Source organism: Anopheles funestus, chromosome 2RL (assembly GCF_943734845.2).
Source record: "Anopheles funestus chromosome 2RL, idAnoFuneDA-416_04, whole genome shotgun sequence".
Lineage (NCBI taxonomy): Eukaryota > Metazoa > Arthropoda > Insecta > Diptera > Culicidae > Anopheles > Anopheles funestus.
In genome coordinates, this window is record NC_064598.1 from 16,359,875 (window position 1) to 16,380,667 (window position 20,793).

Here is a 20,793-nt window from a genome sequence, read left to right on the forward strand (position 1 = left end):
AAGTTACAATAGATAATTTAAATATTTATTTAACATTTACATTTTACGCAAACGATGTTTTTACAAGGACGACGTCAAAGAAGGAAATCTATATTAATACAATTTAAGATTGGCAAGCGCCACAGTTTACCTTTAAATAGTAGTAACTAATCGGTGTTGATTTGGCTAGCCTTATGTCTATCTGTGATTACAATTACGTTTTGTATAAGAAACAATGCTACGTATTCTTCGTGGCTTCGTGCAGTTGAGTTGTCAAAGAATTAAGAAGAACCGTTTATACTATTTCGTTTTTTTGAGATTCTACCATTTTTTTCGTTTTCGATGAAGAGTAAAGCTTAACTCCTTCAATAACAATATTGTGTACACGTATTTTATGTTGCATTAACATGTAGTTGAATCTGTAAGAAGCAATTTGAAAATTAGGTTTTGTTTCACAATGTTCCTAGAACAACGTAACGATTAACGTACCTGTAACCCTTGCCACAATATTCACAATGGATCCGATCGCCAGTATGCAGCATCATGTGCTGTTTTAGCTTGTGAGGAACTGGGAAACCTTTGCCACAAATTTTGCAGTTATATTTCGGTGCCTTGCCCTTGTGACTGATCATGTGCCGCTGCAACCCTTTTCTCCAACTGTACTGCATGCCACATATGCTGCAGGCAAACGATTTGCCCTCATGTTTCGATTCCACGTGTTCCGATAAGCCTCGGCGCGTCTTAAACTTATGGCCACATATGTTACACTGATGGTTGCGAGCGTTGCTATGCAGCTTGATGTGTGCCTTAAGCCGATTTAGCGTCTTGTATGAATTACCACAAATTTCGCAAATATGTGTCGTCTCCGATGCGTCAGTTTTGTCAGAAACATTATGCTCTTCCTTGTCCGAAGATGAGAAATTTGCAGGCAGCTCTTGGGACGAAAATTCATCCCCGTCTTCCAAGGAATAAGTTTCTGATATAAGTTGACTTTCATTTTCTCGCAGTTCCCTATCCTCATCACACCCGTCCGCATTATTGGCGGGCAATTCTTCACCGTACGATTCGAACTCGTATTGGTTTGCGAATTGCTCCTCTATTACCTCGGATGATGTCGCATCGATCACGATTTCTTCGCATTCGGCTGGAAATGATTCTTTTTTAACGAATATATTTTTATTCCCATTTGTGACGGAGCAGCTGGACCGAGCTAGGGATATAGCTTCTGGTGGTAAGTTAGTTTCGCCCGAAGGTTCCGACTCAAGTAGGGTAGTTTGATTGTTCAATATCGTTTTCAGCGTTTCTTGAGCCTCGGAACATTTCTTCCAAAACGTTTGTACCACAGTGGCCATTTCTTTACAATAGCGGCACACACCGGCTGGTAGCATTGTGAAGTCGGACAGTTGCAGATGATATTGAAAAATTGCATCTAGATTAGACAGCAGCTCAAGTTCGTCGTCCAGTTTGTTTGTTTGCTGTTGTCCACACAGTCGGCAATACGTTTGATGCATATCCTGTGCCTTTTGATTCGACGGTGCAGCTTTTCTTACCGGACATGCAACGTTACGCGTAGGTAGAGCACCCAGAGCAAGCCTCGGCACCTTGTAGTGTCTGTTGATGAGATCCTTTTCAAAGTGTTCCTCGCAGATCAAAATTTTGCTAGGCAAGCTGTCGAGAGGAATCACGTTCGACCAGCCTGACTTTATCCACCAATTCTCTAGTTCTCGTGTACGGGTGAAAGGAAACACTACAAAATCCCGAATCGTAGGTACACACTTGGGAAAAATACAAATTTTCCCCATATTTGCAAGTAGCAATTTGTGGTGAAAAGCGTCCTTATCCATCGCGGTGTTATTGTATTGTTTCTCTGACGTATCTTAGGCGCTGGTCTAGGAGGACGAAGATGTGTCATTTTGTCAACGTCAAAATACGTTGCAGCATAAAAAATATTTATTTCTGTTGAAAGTTTTTCTAGCATGTGGTGTTTGCAATAAATGTTTAATTGAATGGATCAAAATAGTTTAAAATGTAACAATCAACGTTTCAAAATTCCCCACAAAATACTAACAAAGTTTTTTTTTAATTTACAACATCACCCCGTCACTACATGCTTTATAGTGATTTTTAAAAGCTATAGACCAACGCCTTAGCATCTTTGACAATTGCTATTCATTTGCCACTGCAAGCAGGAATTCCAGCTCCAAGTTGCTCATTACGGTGAAATACAAATTCTGTTGCATTTTATAAATCGGATCTTTCCGGTAAGTATTTCGGTACACGCATAATACCGCATTGCAAACGAATAATTGGTTTTGTATCTATTATGTAGTGTAAAGATGCAGTTGCACGTAAGAGGATTAAACACGCACGTTTTGGACGTCCAGCAGGATGACAACATTGGCCATGTGAAGGCCTTGCTGGCCGAGCTGGAGTCCGTCGATGCACAGGAGCTTCATCTGTTCTGCGAAGGTAAACCGCTTGCCGAAGATGCCACTGTGGCTCAGCTGACCTCAGTCGAGCTCGATGTCACGGTCAGTCTGCTCGGTGGTAAGGTACACGGTTCACTCGCTCGTGCCGGCAAAGTAAAGGGCCAGACACCCAAGGTGGAAAAAAAGGAAAAGAGGAAGAAGAAGACTGGCCGTGCAAAGCGCCGCATCCAGTACAACAGACGCTTCTCCAGCGTAGTCCAGGCGTACGGACGTCGCCGAGGTCCGAATGCCAACTCGGCCTAAACACCGGGACAAACTGCGGCTCAAATCAGATCGTAGCCTATAGGGGGGGGGGGGGAGGGCTGCTACAGTAGAGACATTCTATGTTTTGTCCAAAGCTGGTAATGTCGATAAATATTTTTCAATGTATCATCAAGACAGAATAAAATAAGTCTCTACCAAAAAAAAAAAAACCGCGCCAGCAACCCCGATCAATTCCAAGATTTGAACCTATTCTGTAAAACACGACGGTGATTTGATGTAAATAAACTACGCAATTGTCATTCTGCAGTCAGTTGTACGCAGCAAAATGTTTTGAGAAAAGTATACAGTGCGATCTGCAAGTAGAAGCGAATTAGAAGATGGGAAAGGAATTGGACTTGAACAGCACTCAAAACCTGGTCCATCCGGACTGGGAAATAATAGATCCAACGCCTGACATATACGCGCTGTTCGCGTTATTCAATCAGAAATTCTTCCAAACTCGATTGTCCTGTGTTCAGCTGGAATGGAGCAAGAAGATGTACAACTGTGCCGGGATTTGTTACCAACGCTCGAACCGCTTGGGGAAAAGTTGTATCATACGGCTGAGTGAACCGTTGCTCAAATTACGACCGCGGAAAGACTTAATTCAAACCCTGCTACATGAGATGATTCATGCGTACTGTTTCGTGTTAGGAATCCGCGAAGGGAACGGTGGACATGGTCCAACGTTTAAAAAAATAATGAACGGTATCAATAAAATAGCCGGTACCAACATAACGGTATGTACGGGATATTGTTCAATTCTGAAGAGAGGCTGTAAAAACGTTTCATTTCCTTTTAGGTTTACCATACTTTTCACGACGAGGTGGACCTTTACAAAACGCACTGGTGGAAGTGTAATGGCCCTTGTCAGCACAAGCATCCATTCTATGGTTTGGTGAAGCGCACAACCAACCGCAAACCGGGAACATATGACTTTTGGTGGCAGGAGCATAAACTAACGTGCGGTGGTGAATTCATAAAGATACGCGAACCTTCCCCGAAGCGAAAACGTGCATTAACAAACAAGGAAAATATTATGGGATCACATACGCCCGGTCTTACCCGATCTCAAGAAACAAAGCCGAGATCTAGCCAAAGTAATCAAAAGAATGTAATATCGAACTACTTTAACAACTCTACCTCAACTCCAACTCCAACGCCGAAAAAACCAACTTACATACCCGGAGCGAAACCAAACTTCGGTGGTGGCACGTTGGTAATACGGAAACCACCTGTTGCCACTCAAACGCGACCGGTAACGCCGAAAGTAGAAAATCCATCCACATCACCGCGGAAGGGTGGCACCCACAAACCACCACCCCTGGAGGGCAATTTGCGCAACGTAAAACAATTTAAAGATTTGTCAACTGATGGGGAAGAACCACCGAAACGAACGTCGCTCCCAATTCCAGTGTTTTCCGGTACTGGATTTGTGCTTGGTTCGTCTGATAGTTCGGGCGGGCGAAGAAGTCGACTGTTGGACAAATTCCCGGCATCCACCAGTACCAGTAAGCCGACGGCGTCGAAAAAACCTCGAACAGAGCGGAAGCCCAAACCTAGTACAAGCAACACGATGGAATCCATCATGTTGTCTGACGATTCCGATAACATATTCGACGAGATAGATTTAACGGAGGCGGGAAACATAAAAAAGGAACGAACGGAATCAATCCGAAGGGAAATAGTAGATTCGCTCACCAACGATGAGATGGATGAGATTATTCTTATCGACGACGAGTACGACGATGAGCTGGCAGACGAAGAGTTGTCTTCGATTGATAGTTCATTGCTTGACCGATCGGTGATCGACGAGTTGTTTAACGAGAGCGACGAACTGATCGAAGATTTCAATCGCACCAATGCACAAATTAAGGTTGAAAAACCGGACGACGAAATCGTGACATGTCCGATGTGTTTGAAAAGAATGGCTCGTGCAAAGATTGGTGATCATTTTGAAAGTTGTTATTCGCACATTGCCGGAGAAACGAACACCCCGCCATCTAGAGTTCGGAGTACGGGGAATGATATTAGCCAACCGTCCACATCAAAGGTCACACCAGCGAGAACGACAGTATCAACGGCGGCCAAGAAAAAGGAAACGGTTGATTTGATTACGGCTCAGGAACAGCTGTTGCGTGACTGCGGTTACGCGGAAGGCGACATAGCGAATGTGCTACAGGATATGAACACGCAAGATATGCCGGCACCTAATGTGGCATCGCTACGGGAGCAGGTTCTGCGTGATTGTGGCTACACGGAAGCTGACATTAGGCGAGTACTTGATGATGCATCACCGGAAGAGGCGTTGAACAATGACGTGGAATTTATATCTGCGGTGGAAACCTGTGAATGTCCAATCTGTGGTACAACGGTGTCGCTGAGTTCGATCAATCAACATATCGACCAGTGTCTTGTAAAGTAGCCGTACGTGTTATATTAGTAAGTAAGTGTAAGAACAAGCCATTTTTTTTATTAAACAGGAGTCTGATCCCTCGTTAAAGGTGTAAAAGAGTTATTAGCTAATACTGGTACTGTTTGATACTGCTTCAACTTCTATACAAGGTTCGGGAGGATAGTCATGTACGGCAGGCAGTTTACCGTTGCGAACAACGCCGTTAGCCGCACCGCTTTCACGCTCGTGAGATTTTATATGGATACGCAAATTATTCTTGGTGGAAAAGCATTTGCCACAGTGTTGGCACATTTCCGATTTTTCACCGGTGTGCGTAGTGTAATGCGCCCGCAACTGTTTACCTGTTGCGAACAACCGTTTGCATTGATCGCATTCGTACTCCTTAAAGTGGGCCTGCAGGTGCGAGATCATGTTGTTTACCTTATCGGTGCTGTAACGCTCACAGTGATTGCACTTGTACTGCATCGGATCGCGGCTTAGTATCGTGTAGTGCTCTACCCAAGATTTGGCCGGTCGATAGTTGTAGTTTTTCGCATGCACCTTCAGATGTAGTATCAGATTGAACGATGTGTTAAACTTCTTCGGACAGAGCGTACACTGGTAGCTACGTTCCTGGGAATGTTTCTTCAGATGCACGTCGTACGATTCGATGGTTTGCAGCACCTTTTTGCAAACGACACATTCGTACCCTCTGTCCTCGTTGTGCGTAAGCTCGTGGTTCCGCCGCTTGTTTGGATGGTTGAATACCATCTCACACTTGCTGCATTTTAGCGTCGTGGTGTGATACTTCATGTGCTGCTTGAGTGCAGCTTGGGAACCATACTGTTTGCCACAAATCTTACAATTAACGGTACAAGGAGCACCACCGCCCAGGTGGTACGTATGCGTGTGATAGTATTTACCGGCCGCGTTACTATAGCGACGATCGCAGTAATCGCACTTGATCGGTTGTTCGTGCATCTTCATGTGCGTGTTTAACGTACGCACACGTGTTAGTACGATCGACTCCATGACGCACTGGTTGCAGGTGTAAGGTACCTTGTCCACGTGCGTAGCTAGATGTTCTATCAAAGCTTTTCGAGAACCTAACGGTTCACTGCTACAAATGTAGCACTTAAAATCGTGCAGCATTGGTGCGCGTGCGGATGTGTCCTTCGTAGCTTGGTTAGTTGGAGGTAGGTTTATAACTTTCTTTTGTCGTTTCATTTTGGTTTCACCGTTCACAACTAACTGAGCAGCGGGGATGGAACTGAGCTCGGCTTTCGTGTTGAAGGTACTGTCTCTACTTTCATTATCGCTATCCAGCCCTTCTCTCGATGGTTCATCGTCTGTTTCCTCTTCCGGGAAGTTTTTCGATTGTTCACACTGAGTGCGAATACGTACCGATCTACGAGTAGTTTTGGTTTCAACCTTGGCGGTTTCGTTTGTGGGATAATCGTCCTGTTTTGTGGATGTGGTTTTAATCTTCTCTATGACAAGAACGTCCTCGGACTCATCTACTACGTCTGCCGGAAGGTGCGTTTGACTAGAACTGTGTAATTATTTAAAACAAATCTTTGAGGCTGCTTTTGGTGTAACTTCTTCTGCATATACTTACACATGTTCTCCTTCCAAATCGTGTGCCAAATCTTTTCCGCGATCTTTTGAATGGGCAGAAATTCCACTCCGTAGCTTGCGATCGGATTCGTGAAACATCTTTATATGTTCATCGATTGTCTTCAGCCGCGCAATGCACTGTTTGCAAATCATTTTTGAAAATTCATCATCTTCACTAATCTGGAAGTACGTGCAAGCATTGCATTAAACCTCTCGGTCGAATTATAAGGGAGAACAATCTTACCTGTAATCTTACAATGTTTCGAACAATGGCTAACAACTCAGAATATGCGTTGGAGTCGAACAGTGGGGACATTTTTTTACCGGAAGCCAGACACATTCTACATATTCCGTTTCTTAATTCCATTTTATGTGTGGATTTTCCCGTGCAAGCCCCTTTCTCGTAAAAGGTAAACATAAACAAATGATTGACTTTTCTTCCGAGGCGAATGACAGTTTCACACATTCGCAACAAAAAGGGCAAAGGTATGGCGGGGAAATTGTTTCCATCGCCAGGTCCGGAACCCTTTCATGACAAATAGCATTTAGATGTGATTGGATTTCCTTTTTTAAAATTGTTCTCTCTACCTTCAAATGAACTCTTCATTCACATGCATCTCAGTCCAAAATGACAAATTCCGATACCAAAATGTGTGTTTAAAAACTAACCAAACAGCGCTACTTTTCTAAAATCTATTGGGAATACACTCGTTATAAAATCTACCCCATTAGTGAAAAACCCACGCTGGATCCTTTTTCTTGTCATCAGCACCATTCCATCGCAATAAAGCGGCCTTCCGACCAGACTATACGTTTGCGTTCCAGAACACATTTATTTATTCAATCTTATGCTGTTCAGCTGCTACTGTATCGGCATATTACGATTGGATTGGTAAATTTATTCAAGTGGTTACATATTGATACGCTTATATGCACAGCGTGGCATATAACAATCATTTATAATTTCAGTTTCCTACACTTTCGTGCCATGGATTAATATTTAGTTAATTTTGTTCATTCCGCTAGCGAACGGTAATCGAATCGGTTTGATAGACATCGATACTCATTTAATTTGCTCAAAAAACACACTATTTGAATTTAAGTTTAAGTTTCCACATTCTGCTCGATCACTACCGGCTCATCCATCGGAACATCAATCCACCATCAATCGCATGGACGTTAATGCCTTCGATCGGGCTTTGTACTGAAACACGGTGTATGTCCAAAATGATTTGCTCTCAAGTATATCTGCCAAAGCCTGTCTAATCCAGAATTGTTTTGCTAACGGCATAAAGGTATCCCCCTACGGATGATCATTTGAGACAAACGTTTGATTCGATCCCAGGGAGAGTGATTGTATGAAGAGATTGTTAGAGCACTTGTTCTGCTATTTAAATGTCCAATGCACACCACAGGATGTGTCATCGAAGACTGACTGTTGCCTTTCTGAAGGCAGTAAAACAGGAAGGAGAAATGATTCACTTTAGTGGAGATTGAGTATGTCGCGAGGAAAGAAAAGCAAACACAATTGCTAGTTCGCAATTGAAACTGTTCAGCATGTGGGATGTGGGTTTAGTTTCTACGATAGCGTCGCCTAGAGGAGCTGTTCTGTGACGAAGCTTGTTGGTTCTGCCCGGCATAGATGTTGTTTAGAAAATCGTCCAAATTTGGCTCACTGAAATGTGCAGAAGAAAAGGGAGAGAGAGAGAGAGAGAGAGAGAGAGAGATGAAATAACGCATCGTAATTCGTATCTCGCACACTTACTTTGCAGCCGGTTCCTTGCGTGAGCGTCCGAGCGGGTCCTTGTCTAGCGACTGGCCTTGCTGATGTTGCGGTTGCTGTTGTTGCTGCTGCTGTTGCTGCTGCTGCTGGGAGCTACTACCGAGCACGATGCGATATTGCACGATATGCGAATTGGGCTGCAGGTGCGACAGGGCACCCTTCTGGCAGTTGGCCCATTCCGTAATGTCGTACACGTTGCCCTCCATCATTGCAAGATATTTCCACCGCAGTCCGAAGAAACTTGTCTCAGCCCAAATATCGCCCTGAAATGAAACATTTGTACGAATGAACGTGGGTTCGATCATGTGAGCGCCATTCGCCGTACCTCGCGTGCCGGATGACGGATCTTGCATGAGCTGCACTCTCTCGCTGCGTAATGTGCCCGTCCGGTTGGTTTTCGAGGATGGCGCAGACAGCAGCTGCTACATCTGGTGAGCAGAAGTAACAAAAACCGTTTGAAAACATTCCGCGGGTTTAATCCCCTTTCGATCACCCCCGGCTCTTACCGTATTGTGTTGGCAGCTTCCGATATTTTCGTGTGCAGTTGCGTCAGTAGATCGTTAATCTCGGACCATGCCTTCTCGGCGTTCAGCGCCTCGGCCAAGCTCTGGTCGTATTCCTTGCGGCTTTCCGGTTCACCGATCAGTTCAAACGAGCGTTGCAGCACCTTGAACGCTTCCTCCGCGCCCGGTTGTTTGTTCTTGTCCGGGTGTACCAGCACGGCAATCTTTTTGTAGTGCTTCCGTATCTGCTCCTGGGAACAGTCCGGACTTACGCCCAAAATACTGTACGCGTCCTTACCCTTGCAGTTCAGCAGCGAGGACATCGCTTCGTCTGCGGTTGATGGAAGACGTCCATCGCGGTACGGTGTCGGTTTGGTGCCGGTCGGTTCAACGGGTTTCTGTCTGCGGCATCGTCGCCAAAACGCCCACCGTGAATCCTTCGCAAAGCGATCATCAAACGATTGACAAACGCGCCGGAACCAAGCCCCAGGTCGGCCGGAATTTTTACCAAAATCTTGCCGTATAGTGCGCACATGCTGCAAACAGTACTGATATCCGGACAGCATATAGTCCCAGGCAAGTCGTACGCTTAGGTACACAACATCGCTCACCAGCGACCACAGCCAGTGCAATGCCAGCACCATGTACTCCAGCCACTTGCGGAACAATTTCTCCAGAAACGCATACTTATGATTTTTGCGTGCCCGTACCGAACGCTTCCCGGCTGGTGGATTACTGACCATTTTGTCTAGCTGCTTGCCGGGCCCGCGTGTTCCAGCGTTGCGACCACCTCCTCCCTTGCGATACGTCGCCCCTGCTGCTCGTGGTGGGTTAATTTTTTCGATATGTGTATCATTCGTTCCGTTTGTGTTTTTCTTCACGTTATATACGAATGGAAGCTCCTCTTCTCGGTTTGCTCCAGCATCTTCCTGCCCGTCCTGGTGTCCAGTCGTTTCCGAAGAATCGAAACTGTCCTGATCGTACTCGTCGGAATCATACTCATCGTACTCTTCGCCTCGCTCTTCCTCGGTTTCATCGTTTACCATCGTTGCAGGTACATCGGTACGGTTGTTCTGCGTTCCGGCCATTTCCTCCGCCACATCATTCAGATGTGCCGTTCTGCCTTTCTTGCCGGACAGTGTGCTTGCGTCGACTAGTGTTTCACCACTAGTGCGGGAGTTTTTATCCTTTTTACCGTTGGTGGCTCTATCGTGCTTACGTCCCTTTTCCTGACCCGTCGATCTCAGCGTGGCGTCAGCGCTGATGTCCACTTTTGCACTTCCATCCGTCAGTGTCGGAGAGATCGTTCTAGTTCCAGCACCATTCGTCTTTCGCGCAGTTCCATCGATTCCTGCGCGTCCTTCCTTTTGATGACCCAGCGTTCCAGCGTTTGCCATCGATTTACGCTCTCCGTTCGCATTCGTCCGTTTAGATTCACGTTTCGATTTACCACCGTTGGTGCCATTGCTGCCGGTCGCTTTGGTGCCATTACCAAGTGCGGCCGGAAGAACGGTTATCATTTCTCCGTTCAGCATAGCGCTGGTGGCAATGTTGGAAGCGAAAGCATTACCTCCCGTAGTAACATTCTTGCTCAATACATCGGAGTACGACATACGCATCGGTTTCACTTCGGCCACAATGCGCTGCTTCTTGTTGACGTTCTGATCAAGCTTGGCCGAATTATCGTCGTTTTGCTGGTTATATACGGCTGTCGCTACATTTGCGTTTGTGCGGGCCACTGAAACGGTCGGCGAACTGCCCGACGATGAGCTGTGTGATTGCGATCCCGACCCAACCACGTTCGGTGGGACAGGATTAATGACGGGTTTCGTCAATCCTGTCTTGGCGGGTGACACAGTGACACCCTTGCTGCTGTCTTCGAGCGGTGTAGGAATTATGGATTGGGTTGGTAAATCGTTTGCCTGGGACGATGGTCCGTTACCGTAAGTGCCGGAAATGGTAGGAGCCCAGTTTCCCACGAGCTGGCTGATCAGTGTGCTTGTGTTGTTGCTTCCATTTTCTAACGAATGCGTCGATGCGGCCGGTACAGAAGCGGGATGGCTTCTGAGTGTTGGAGCTGTAGTCATTGGCGCTTGCCCAGTGGAGATAGAGAATTGCGGCAACTGTTGCGTTCGTTGCTGCTGCTGCTGCTGCTGCTGTTGTTGTTGCTGCTGCTCCTGTTGCTGCTGTTGTTGTGGGTTATGTAGAGTAAACCCGAACCCCGGAGCAGCCAGCACAAAGCTGCTATTGTTCGAAAATAGCTCATAACCTTGTTTGTCCTGCACGGTATGATTTTGATTCGTATCTTCCTGGGCACAGGGTATCATACCGGCGGCTGCAGCTGCGGCCTGGTGTTGATGCGGTTGGTATACCACCTTAATCGATTGGCCGTACGTATCCGTGTATTCGTCTTCCATCGGTTGGTGTGAACCATGATGCATTGAGTATCCGGCTGCACCATAGTTATCCACCATACCGGCCGCGTTATGATAGAATGCTGCGGGCGATGTAACGACCGGCACGGTCGGAACAGCGTACGAAAGATGCTGCGGATGAGGGAGTAGCTGCGGCACCACTGGTTGCTGCAACAATGTTTGATGCAGTTGCTGGTGATTCTGATGCAGCTGCTGCTGCTGCTGCTGCGGATGGTGCTGTGCGTGCGGGTAATGGTGCGGCGGCGGTTGCTGGTTCGGTGGCCAGAAATTTTCATTACCGTCGCGCGTATTATTAGACATTTTTGGTCCGTATTCTAGTCAGCGGCGCTCTGGAAATGACCTAAATTACACAGTCCGGCGTAAAATACAGCTCGGTCGCACAACTGCCCTGCCATTGACGGTCACAGGACGACGGCGATGGTTGATGTGGAACTTCTAGGGCATGCACATACATGCGGTACCTTCCAGTTCCCCCTCCTCCTAGCACAAATCCGCTTCAACCATACGCTATCTAAAACGCGCGATTTACTACCGACCGCTGGTGAACGATGAGTGGTCCGCAGCGTGGGACCCTTTTTTGCACCGTGAGTGTGCCGAACGTTTACCGTAGCTAGCTGAATTCGACCCGCGATGCAGAAAATTATCAAACGAAAGTCCTTTTGTGCCACCACGAAGACGAGAAGAACAATGTAAGAATAATGTGAACAAGAGGAGAAAGAAAAATATTCTTATTTCACGCATGCACTGTCAAATCTCACTGTTTTGACAGTTCCGCTCAGGGTGCACCAAACCCTGAAACGGTTCAGCGTAAAACCGTTTTGGGAATGGGAGACAAAACTTATATTGTAGTATTTTACAGAAAATGTACATCCACAAGTAAATTATACTGATTTTTACTTTCTTAAAACATCGGTCTATCCACCCTATACATTTGGATGTGTAACCACGTCGATATTATGCTCCGAAATGTCATTTCACTTCAACTTCATCGAACCGGTTCGCGCAACAGCCATTCGCCATATGGTACCGCTGGGTGAAACCGCATTTCAAGTGCTTCCAATGGTAACGGAAAAACAATTCGTTCTGGCTTTCAACAGATACATTTTACCATCGCTCTAGAAACAAGTTCCCGTCGGAGACAATGTAACAGACTTGTTTTTGTGTCCAGTGATAAAAGTCTGTTATCAGACGAGAGCATTATCTCACATTTCTTGTTGGCGCGACGCTTGTGTGTGCGTGTGTATCGGATGTCCGTGCCATCATAGAAACAAACAAAAGAAACAGCTGCCAAAGCTATGCAAATCCCGAAATAGCTAGCGAAAGCAACAAATAAAACACATATGGTGCGGAGTTCGTGGGTTCAAGCAACTGGTTGTGATTGAAGTCTTCTGCAGCATTTAATTCGTCGGTCAGTTGTGATTCCGATACATTCGTCAAAAATTGCCCTTCGGTGGGTTTTATAGGTGAGAATACCTTTTATATCGAAAGCGATGGCGGACAGATTCGATGGGACACGATTGCGGTCATTGACTGCGTTGCTGTTGGTGGGAATGGCGTTAATGGTGCAGGACGTGAGCGGAAAGCCCAACGAGACGATCAGCAATGAGGGTGAAGCGAAACTCATTTTTGCTCATGTTGTAAGTTGATGATAAGGCCAGTGTCCATTCCACTGCCAATCTTTCACATTATTTTGCGTCGTCTACTAATAACGACGTCACGGTGATGGTGCTTTAATATTGTCCGTTTTTTTTGGTGTCATTTTGTAGCTATTCCGCCATGGCGATCGTACCCCGATCGATCCATACCCATACGATCCTTGGAAGGATCCCAGCCACTGGACAGCAGATTGGGGACAGTTGGTGAACGTAAGCCAGGCTCAAATGCTTTAACCATCGTTCTCTCTTATGTAGAGCGATGAATTAATATTTCACCGTTTTTGTGTTCCATCTATTGTAGGCAGGAAAAATGCGCCATTTAATGCTAGGAAAATGGCTACGCCAACGCTACTCGAGTTTGCTGAACGACACATACAGCAACAACGAGATTTACGTTCGCTCTACCGACGTCGATCGGACGCTGATGAGTGCGGAGGCAAACCTAGCCGGACTATACCCACCGCAGGGAGCTGACGTTTGGGACACGGCAATAACTTGGCAACCGATTCCGGTGCACACGGTAACGGAGGAACTGGACAGTGTGCTGGCAGCTAAAAAACGATGCCCGGCTTTTGATCACGCACTGAAGATGTACCGTCAGTCGGAACCATATCATTCGTACAATGCATCGTTGGAGCAGCTTTACCGCTATGTGACGGAAAAAACGGGTCGCAAATATGATTCCATGTCGTCCGTACAGAACCTTTACAGCGCACTGCTTATAGAGGAGCTAAACAACTTTACACTGCCCGACTGGACCAAGGCGGTGTATCCTGAACCATTGCGATCGATTTCTGCCGTGACATTTGCCGTAAAAACGAACACCACACAACTGGCCCGACTAAAGATGGGTCCGCTAGTGAAGGAAATGCTGCATCGGTTTCGAACGAAAGCAAAGGGAAGTCTGAAGCCGAATCGGTCCGTCTGGATGTACAGTGCGCACGATGTCACCGTTGCCAGTTTGTTAAATGCGTTGCGAATTTTTGAATTGCACAATCCCCCCTTCGCAGCATGCATTATGCTTGAACTGCGACAACCGGCCAACGGTGAACAGGCGTACGTGGAAATATTCTACAAAAATACCACTGCCGAACCATTGCAGCTGACCGTACCCGGCTGTAGCGCTCAATGTCCGCTGGATAAGATGTTCGAAATTTACGACAGCATTATGCCGAAAGATTGGGAAGCTGAATGTCAGCTTTCCCTACTATCGATGAGCTACGTCGAGGCGGATTTGAATTCGGCAAGCAGTTTCATTGGGATTGTGCTGCTGACTACCATATCAATGCTCGCTCTGCTGATCGTTGTAGCCATTGCGAAACGCCGCAGTAGTTTGAACAGCGAACGATGGTATCTACGGATCGATGGGTGAGACAAAGGAAATGCATTTAAGACCCAATTTTATAATGACATATAAAATTTTTCATAAGGCTGATTAATACTGTCTGTTACTAGTTGAAGTGTGACCTGTGTGTTTTGTTTGTGATCGAAATGCACTGGTTAATATGAGATTCGTTAGTTATAAATATAAACTGTGTGACGGAAACAGAATATCTGTTCGAAACGTAAACCTCGGCGGTTCTTATTTTATTGAACACGAAAGAACTAGATTCTGTTTGTACTGGAGGGCGGTAATTTAAAAAAAAACACATACTTTAGAATGAAACAAAACAAACGATTATGAAAACGGTCAAACTTAAAATTCCAAATCTTCCATTTTCATTTCTTTCTTTACCGGCGTACTACGCATGGGTTGCTTGCCACGTGCTGGGCAGATAGGAGCGTTCAGACAATCGTTGCAACGTGGGAATCGCGAAGTGCAGATAGTTTGCCCGAATCCCACCAGCAAATGGTTTACCTCATCCCACAACTCGTATGGTAGCCACTTCTCCAAAGCTTGACGCGTTTCTTCCGGATTTTTTGTTTCCTTTGGGACCCAATTTAGCCAGTTGCTTATGCGGTGCACGTGCGTATCAACCCCAATACCGGTTACTATGTTCCAGGCTGAACGCATACAAAGATGGGCCATCTTTTTACCAACGCCCGGTAATTTCAGCAAACCTTCGATGTTGTTCGGAATATCTCCTCCGTACTGGTCAATTAAAATTTGGGACACTTCCTTGATGAAACGCGTTTTGTTCTGAAATAGCAAACAAAAATAATTAATGACTATGTTTGGCAACACTGTTATTTATGTGCTCCGCCGCCGAGGCTCTGAACCACCCTCTGCAGTTGTCAGTTTCGGAAAATGAAAACATAGCAGCAACGCACGTACAGCGAGCAGCAAAACATTTCGAGAAAGTTGCACTTGCGCCTACCTTGATTCACACAAAATGAGGCTAACGATAAAAATATTAAAAGGAGAAGAATACTCCGTTGAGGTGAGCAAAAAAGTTCCAGCGTTAGCTGCGTGCAAACATTTACAACGAATTGTATCACTCTCTTTCACCACAGACCACGGAAGAGTCCACAATCCAACAAATCAAGGAAGAAATTGAGAAGAAAAGTTCTATACCGGTTGAACATCAAAAGCTACTGCTTGTAGGGAAGGCGCTAGCAGACGAAAAGACAGTCGCTTCCTACAGCACAATTGCCGATGGAACGAAACTAACGTTGGTGGTTAAGAAACCGGATCCCCTGCGGGACGTCATTTATCGTCACTTCAAACGCTACCTGCAGGAAGAGCAATCGCAACGATTAACCACAAAGTTTATGGACGATTTCGAACAGAAGCTAAACCAACTCAGTTTGGATGATTTGGAAAAGATCGCTACAGAAATGCTAGCTAAAAAGGGACAAAATGTCACCAGCGCTGAAAATGCATAACCGTAGGAATTAGCGATACGTGGGCGACGAAAACAGTGATTTTCGATTTACCAATTAATATTGTTTAAATATTAAAATAAAGTATGTAACTGTGTTTGTGAAACATAAATGCACCTTCTACGTACCTTATAAAACCCGACCGGATAAATGAGCTTCTGCAATACCGCACTTTCGGTGGCTACAATCGATTCTGGCGTAAGACCGTGTTTCTTCAATCGCAGCATGCATTCGTGGTTTGCCTGATCCTTCGTTTGGCTTGACAGCATGAGCGACACAAGACAATGGTAGCGTTTGAGACGATCCGGAAGAACGGTCTCGGTGTTCTGAGTAAACTGATCGCATCCCATAGTATCGACTGGTGCCAGGTTTGCTCTGCGCATTTCGCGAATATTTTCCATCATCTGGTGCCAATTTTTCGGTTCCCACTTTGTCTCCTTTGCGATGGATGGGTCATCCTGATCGTCTGTGTTCTCTTGTTTGATAGGAGCTAAATAATCAAATTGTTCCTGTTTAACCGGTGTCTTCTCGCACGTGGATTGCGGCATAATTTCTGCTTCCTCTGATGGTTCGATTTTAATCTTTACGTCTGCCAATTTCACATTGTCCTCTATATTATTGGGAAAGCCAGGATCATTGACTGTCTTCGTTGGTTTTCCTTTTCCAATGTTCACTTCTGCATTGTGTTGTTTTTCGGGCGTTTTGAGAATGCCGCTTACATCAACTGCTTGAAGACATCCATCTGCTTCACAGGATTCCATTTTGATCGTATCATTCGCTGTAGAAGCAGCATTGACACGAATATTGTTCAGACGCCGTTTACCTGTTCTTTTGCTGGTCGAAGCAACTTGAGTGCTGCTTTCGGCCTTGACCTTGAGCACGGGTACACTTTTATCATCGTTAGATCGGTTTTCTACCGTTTTATTGTTTTGCGTAGCTTTCTGCAGAAGACTTAGGCCTGCTTTCTTAGTAAAATTTCTTGTCTTCTTTGGCGAAAAATATGGCGATTTCGTTTCCTGAAAAAGAGTTCCAAGTGTTTACATCCTTAAGAAAACTAGGTATAAAGCAATAGACGCTTACCATTATTCTAAATAGCGTATGGAAACTGGAATAGACAAATCGCATAAACAAAGGAATTTCAGGACAAAATACCACTCAAATGGTTACGGAGTGAAGTTGCGCTTTCGTTTGCTATCCGCGTGTGTTCGTAAAAAGTGCGTTCTGGAATTAAACCCGCTTTGATGCTGTACCGGGTCGAACGTCAAACGGATTTCTAGTACAAACAAAGACTTGAATTCTTGAAATGAAATACCTTTTTAAATGGAATACGTGTGGTTCATCTTCGTGCAAATAAAAAAGATTACCATTTTCCAGAGAACAATGAAAGGAGTACAATGCTTTCCAAGCTATTTAGATTTTGATGAAGAATAGTCAAAGCTAGCGGGAATTACTAATGATAAAAATGTAGCATCAAAAAAAATAACTACTAATCAATTTGCGCCTTTTCATTCAATTATTTTTCTGTGAAAGGCTTTTAAAACACAATAAAATCTTGTGCTTGATTCGTAAAATTATTATTATTTTCAACTGCTGCTTTTTTTCCGATCCAATCCAGCAACAAACTGGCAACCCTGCCATCCGTCATCCCAGGGTAGTTGTCATTAGCAAAGCTGTCATCAGCGAGAAAAGTGAAATCTATCCGCACCGCAGACGCCATTTAAACGTTGGCGCAAGCCTGGAGAGAGAGAAGACAAAATATTTTTGTTTTTTCCTATCATCCTGGTTCTGTTTGGTTCCACATTTCGTTTTAGTTTACCATCGTAAGCCTTAGCTTAACACGTAGCAGTAAGCCATAGACGCAGTAAAAGACGTATGCGATGATCCCGGTAAGTGTTTTGGTCTGTGCTGTATGCGGCTGCGGTGTGGTATCATTTCCGGTGCCCCTATCGAGTTCCCGGCGAAAACCCACACAGACCAATGATGCCTAACGCTGAATAATCGCTAATATCATGTTCTTTCCGTTCATTCGCTGTGTTGACACTATCGACCCGTTCTGCTGAATGCGCCACTTTGGATGTTTGCGGGATGATGCACAGAGAACTAAAGTGTTTGTAGGCAGCTTGCCTCCTGCGACGAAGCCGGAGGAAGTACGCCGGTTATTCGAAAACTATGGCGTGGTTACGGAATGCGACGTAATGAATCGGTGCGCGTTCGTCCACATGCAGAATCAAGATATGGCGGAAAGTGCGATCCAGGCGCTGCACAACACCACCTTCAAAGGTGTTACGATCGTGGTAGAGCGTGGCCGTGTCCGGGAACGGCCCCCGGGCGGTGTTGGTGGCGGCGGCATGGATAGTACGCGTGGTCGCCCCGGTGCCGGTCCAATGCGAGGATCGCGTGGAGGAATGCGAAGCCAACCGTACGGCGTTGGTGGTTACGGAGCTGCTCGCGCACCGGGCGGCTATGGGGCACGTGCAAACTATGGCACCGGTGGTCGCTACGATGGAGGTTATAGGTAAGTTACAGGTGGTTTTTTTTGCTTGTTTGCACGGCTTCCTCTGCTGAGGTACGAACAAGAACGAGAAGGAGCGCATTGAATGATTACCTGTATTTGTTCTTTGCCCTACGAGCTATAGGAATGATGTTGGATACAGTCCCTCCAGTAACGCGTATGGGTACGGGTACAGTAGCAACGGTGGCGGCTATGGTAGTACGCGTCACTCTAGCAGCGAGGATCGCCGCGGCTTCACGTTACCATCCTATCCCTCCGATCCGAGTAGGGGTACGTACGGTAGCAATTATGAAGGCTATTCCAACTATGATGGCTATAGCAGCTATGGTTACGATACCACACAAGGATCCTCCAGCTACCAGCGATGGCCATCTACAACTCCGGCAACAGCAGATAGCTAGTATGTATCGATTACCAAAACAAAACAGCAAAGACCGCTGACAGTCGGGCAACCCACGTTCCAAACGTGTAAACTTATTTCATTCGTTTTTTTATTATTAGCTCATATGCTGGCGGCTACTCACAAGGATCGGTGGACCCTGGAGCCGTTGGTCAAAGTACAGATTATAGTCAATCTTATCCTTCCATGAGTGGTAGCTCATCCGGATACCGGTGAGAATTTGAAATTTTCCTTCACCGAGACCAACACATCATCCTAACTGTCTCGCATTAATTTACAGTGCATCAACAACTGCTTCACCACAATCCTACCGCAATTCCGTTTCCGGTTACGGGCAACCCACGTCTGGCAGAAGGTTCTAACAAGGTGCCAATCGACCAGCATGAGAATGTGTGAGATGAGCAGCGGTAGATGTCTTATATGTTTTACATGCGGCATAACGTCCCACAACCTCATGATATAAAAAAAACAACCGCCAGGACCTTTACAAACAAACGTTCACAGTAGCATGCACTGTTGTTGCTGTCGATCATCATCCTTTAAAACCATCATCATTATTATTGCTCACGAACTTCCTTATTAAACACAAGCTAACAAAATTGTGTAGACTTTCGGTACTACACGGAAAGTTGATACTGTTACACTTACACCAATTTTTGAGTTTTGGGTAAGAAACGATAAAAGTCATAATTTACTTAATATACTACCATAATGGTTAAGACTGCATACCGCACAGTCTACCCCTGATTAAAGTGAGTTAATGATTTGATACTGTTTGTACTCAATTTTGCGTTGTTAATTTTCTCCTTTCAAATTTGCATCATACATCTTTTGCGGGTTAGCCAAAACCTCAACCTACGATTACCGTCGTCGAAAAGGCAAACTCATTTAAAACTGCTTAGGGTTTTGTTTTGTTATAATCATTTACCGTAGTTTCACCTTTTTCGTACAGAAATAGTAGAACATTGTGTAAAGAGCTCGGGCACTCAAGTGGAAGGTCACACACTGGCTGAATGAAAGAGTCTGCCAGAGAAAGATGAGACAGTGCGTATTGTGAAAAGAGATTAGAAAGACATAAGGAACGACATGGCGATGACAATGCACGGTGGTCTACGTTATACAGCGCGGTAGAATAATATAGACTGGGATTTCGCCCCCGGGGGAAGAATGTTTTGTTAGACATCAAGAAGTAGAGTGAGCATTTTGTGTTTTTTTTTATATCTAATTATTTCACTTGGCCAAGAACGTTCTGGAAAACAAAAACTATTCTCTAGTGTATTTATATATATACATTACAAACGATTATATTTACGAAATCAACGCGCAGAATGGCAATCCAGCGGGACAAGCAAACCGGAAACACATCCCCCGCAATGGTATCGCTCGATCTGTAATATACACATCCTCATTCAAACGTACACACTCTCACACATACAGTAAAAACACACACACACACACACGTACAATTGCATAACACGCGTACAGAACTTTTTTGTTTTGATATAGTATAATAAAATCGAAAATCAATTAAGATTACTCAACTTTTTAACCGGCAAAAGAGGCGTGCGTTAGTATGCTTTTCAATTGCTACCTTTTCAGTGTGTTCTTATGGGTGGTCAGTTGCACGCGAAACGGTAGCTCGTTTTCTCAGTTCCAAATCAAAACGACAAAAAAACCGGCTTGTCCAGAGAATTTGACATTTTAAAGGCCTCAGGCTAACTCCACCGAAAGTAGGTGTACTATCATGCGCAAGATCCAGCGTCGGAAAATGAACCTCAGTATCTGCTTACAATTTGTCGACGACAGGACTTGGATGGAAACTTTGTTTTTGAAATATGTGGGTCATAAAAGAAAAGGAGCACCTACATTTGTCCATGCGTTTCTGCCATAGGATGAACGTGACTCAGCCTCTTTCTTCCTTACCGTGTTTGAGTTGCTTGGCCTATTTTGGTGTCCAAA

At 45.2% G+C, this 20,793-nt stretch overlaps 8 protein-coding genes across 10 annotated transcripts; 5 read left to right on the forward strand and 3 right to left on the reverse strand.

The window, feature by feature from the left end:
- Nucleotides 1–3: 3 nt before the first annotated feature.
- LOC125764842 (zinc finger protein 729-like) lies at nucleotides 4–7,127 on the reverse strand. Its single transcript, XM_049429465.1, has 5 exons — nucleotides 6,968–7,127; nucleotides 6,725–6,903; nucleotides 5,235–6,658; nucleotides 469–1,855; nucleotides 4–398 (listed from the first exon to the last, which is right to left on the reverse strand). The coding sequence occupies exons 1-5, from the start codon at nucleotides 7,088–7,090 to the stop codon at nucleotides 275–277; spliced, it is 3,237 nt and encodes a 1,078-aa protein (XP_049285422.1). The 5' UTR covers nucleotides 7,091–7,127; the 3' UTR covers nucleotides 4–274.
- Nucleotides 2,115–2,978, forward strand: LOC125765185 (FAU ubiquitin-like and ribosomal protein S30). Its single transcript, XM_049430100.1, has 2 exons — nucleotides 2,115–2,240; nucleotides 2,309–2,978. Exon 2 carries the CDS (start codon nucleotides 2,316–2,318, stop codon nucleotides 2,709–2,711), a length of 396 nt encoding a protein of 131 aa, XP_049286057.1. The 5' UTR covers nucleotides 2,115–2,240; nucleotides 2,309–2,315; the 3' UTR covers nucleotides 2,712–2,978.
- On the forward strand, nucleotides 3,050–5,212 carry LOC125764989 (DNA-dependent metalloprotease SPRTN-like). The gene is made up of 2 exons (XM_049429797.1): nucleotides 3,050–3,451; nucleotides 3,514–5,212. Exons 1-2 carry the CDS (start codon nucleotides 3,050–3,052, stop codon nucleotides 5,134–5,136), a joined length of 2,025 nt encoding a protein of 674 aa, XP_049285754.1. The 3' UTR covers nucleotides 5,137–5,212.
- A 409-nt stretch (nucleotides 7,128–7,536) lies between the features above and the next one.
- On the reverse strand, nucleotides 7,537–12,136 carry LOC125764937 (uncharacterized). Of its 2 annotated transcripts, XR_007418497.1 has the most exons (5): nucleotides 9,013–12,136; nucleotides 8,832–8,934; nucleotides 8,489–8,769; nucleotides 8,156–8,398; nucleotides 7,537–8,107 (listed from the first exon to the last, which is right to left on the reverse strand). XR_007418497.1 is itself a non-coding variant. In XM_049429677.1 (4 exons), exons 1-4 carry the CDS (start codon nucleotides 11,742–11,744, stop codon nucleotides 8,296–8,298), a joined length of 3,219 nt encoding a protein of 1,072 aa, XP_049285634.1. In that variant the 5' UTR covers nucleotides 11,745–12,136; the 3' UTR covers nucleotides 7,537–8,295. The 2 variants fall into 2 exon arrangements, 1 of the variants encoding a protein (XP_049285634.1); XM_049429677.1 differs by having other exon boundaries at nucleotides 7,537–8,398.
- A 37-nt stretch (nucleotides 12,137–12,173) lies between these two features.
- On the forward strand, nucleotides 12,174–14,669 carry LOC125765069 (prostatic acid phosphatase). Its single transcript, XM_049429929.1, has 3 exons — nucleotides 12,174–13,081; nucleotides 13,211–13,309; nucleotides 13,401–14,669. Exons 1-3 carry the CDS (start codon nucleotides 12,935–12,937, stop codon nucleotides 14,469–14,471), a joined length of 1,317 nt encoding a protein of 438 aa, XP_049285886.1. The 5' UTR covers nucleotides 12,174–12,934; the 3' UTR covers nucleotides 14,472–14,669.
- On the reverse strand, nucleotides 14,653–17,383 carry LOC125765058 (endonuclease III-like protein 1). The gene is made up of 3 exons (XM_049429915.1): nucleotides 17,003–17,383; nucleotides 16,051–16,938; nucleotides 14,653–15,239 (listed from the first exon to the last, which is right to left on the reverse strand). The coding sequence occupies exons 1-3, from the start codon at nucleotides 17,045–17,047 to the stop codon at nucleotides 14,796–14,798; spliced, it is 1,377 nt and encodes a 458-aa protein (XP_049285872.1). The 5' UTR covers nucleotides 17,048–17,383; the 3' UTR covers nucleotides 14,653–14,795.
- On the forward strand, nucleotides 15,309–16,034 carry LOC125765184 (ubiquitin-like protein 4A-B). The gene is made up of 2 exons (XM_049430098.1): nucleotides 15,309–15,480; nucleotides 15,554–16,034. Exons 1-2 carry the CDS (start codon nucleotides 15,433–15,435, stop codon nucleotides 15,923–15,925), a joined length of 420 nt encoding a protein of 139 aa, XP_049286055.1. The 5' UTR covers nucleotides 15,309–15,432; the 3' UTR covers nucleotides 15,926–16,034.
- Nucleotides 17,384–17,538: 155 nt separating the features above from the next.
- LOC125765115 (RNA-binding protein 14) lies at nucleotides 17,539–20,370 on the forward strand. Of its 2 annotated transcripts, none has more exons than XM_049429998.1 (5): nucleotides 17,539–17,808; nucleotides 18,019–18,437; nucleotides 18,559–18,834; nucleotides 18,936–19,046; nucleotides 19,115–20,370. In XM_049429998.1, the coding sequence occupies exons 1-5, from the start codon at nucleotides 17,800–17,802 to the stop codon at nucleotides 19,194–19,196; spliced, it is 897 nt and encodes a 298-aa protein (XP_049285955.1). In that variant the 5' UTR covers nucleotides 17,539–17,799; the 3' UTR covers nucleotides 19,197–20,370. The 2 variants fall into 2 exon arrangements, with proteins under 2 accessions (XP_049285955.1, XP_049285954.1); XM_049429997.1 differs by having other exon boundaries at nucleotides 17,541–17,808; nucleotides 18,553–18,834.
- The last annotated feature ends 423 nt before the right edge of the window (nucleotides 20,371–20,793 follow it).

Excerpts from the sequence above, each read along its gene's own strand:
- LOC125765185 (XM_049430100.1), top strand. The coding sequence starts at position 2,316 with ATGCAGTTGCACGTAAGAGGATTAAACACGCACGTTTTGGACGTCCAG.
- LOC125764989 (XM_049429797.1), top strand. The coding sequence starts at position 3,050 with ATGGGAAAGGAATTGGACTTGAACAGCACTCAAAACCTGGTCCATCCG. Across the intron at positions 3,452-3,513 it reads TAGCCGGTACCAACATAACG|GTTTACCATACTTTTCACGA; the intron begins GTATGTACGGGA and ends ATTTCCTTTTAG.
- LOC125764842 (XM_049429465.1), bottom strand. The coding sequence starts at position 7,090 with ATGGAATTAAGAAACGGAATATGTAGAATGTGTCTGGCTTCCGGTAAA. Across the intron at positions 6,904-6,967 it reads GAAACATTGTAAGATTACAG|ATTAGTGAAGATGATGAATT; the intron begins GTAAGATTGTTC and ends ACGTACTTCCAG. Across the intron at positions 399-468 it reads TATTGTGGCAAGGGTTACAG|ATTCAACTACATGTTAATGC; the intron begins GTACGTTAATCG and ends TGCTTCTTACAG.
- LOC125764937 (XM_049429677.1), bottom strand. The coding sequence starts at position 11,744 with ATGTCTAATAATACGCGCGACGGTAATGAAAATTTCTGGCCACCGAAC. Across the intron at positions 8,935-9,012 it reads GAAGCTGCCAACACAATACG|ATGTAGCAGCTGCTGTCTGC; the intron begins GTAAGAGCCGGG and ends TCTGCTCACCAG. Across the intron at positions 8,399-8,488 it reads CGCAAGGAACCGGCTGCAAA|TGAGCCAAATTTGGACGATT; the intron begins GTAAGTGTGCGA and ends TGCACATTTCAG.
- LOC125765069 (XM_049429929.1), top strand. The coding sequence starts at position 12,935 with ATGGCGGACAGATTCGATGGGACACGATTGCGGTCATTGACTGCGTTG. Across the intron at positions 13,082-13,210 it reads AACTCATTTTTGCTCATGTT|CTATTCCGCCATGGCGATCG; the intron begins GTAAGTTGATGA and ends GTCATTTTGTAG. Across the intron at positions 13,310-13,400 it reads ATTGGGGACAGTTGGTGAAC|GCAGGAAAAATGCGCCATTT; the intron begins GTAAGCCAGGCT and ends CATCTATTGTAG.
- LOC125765184 (XM_049430098.1), top strand. The coding sequence starts at position 15,433 with ATGAGGCTAACGATAAAAATATTAAAAGGAGAAGAATACTCCGTTGAG. Across the intron at positions 15,481-15,553 it reads GAGAAGAATACTCCGTTGAG|ACCACGGAAGAGTCCACAAT; the intron begins GTGAGCAAAAAA and ends CTTTCACCACAG.
- LOC125765058 (XM_049429915.1), bottom strand. The coding sequence starts at position 17,047 with ATGCGATTTGTCTATTCCAGTTTCCATACGCTATTTAGAATAATG. Across the intron at positions 16,939-17,002 it reads ATACGCTATTTAGAATAATG|GAAACGAAATCGCCATATTT; the intron begins GTAAGCGTCTAT and ends ACTCTTTTTCAG. Across the intron at positions 15,240-16,050 it reads ATCCGGTCGGGTTTTATAAG|AACAAAACGCGTTTCATCAA; the intron begins GTACGTAGAAGG and ends TTGCTATTTCAG.
- LOC125765115 (XM_049429997.1), top strand. Across the intron at positions 18,438-18,552 it reads CGCTACGATGGAGGTTATAG|CTATAGGAATGATGTTGGAT; the intron begins GTAAGTTACAGG and ends TTGCCCTACGAG. Across the intron at positions 19,047-19,114 it reads GGTAGCTCATCCGGATACCG|TGCATCAACAACTGCTTCAC; the intron begins GTGAGAATTTGA and ends ATTAATTTACAG.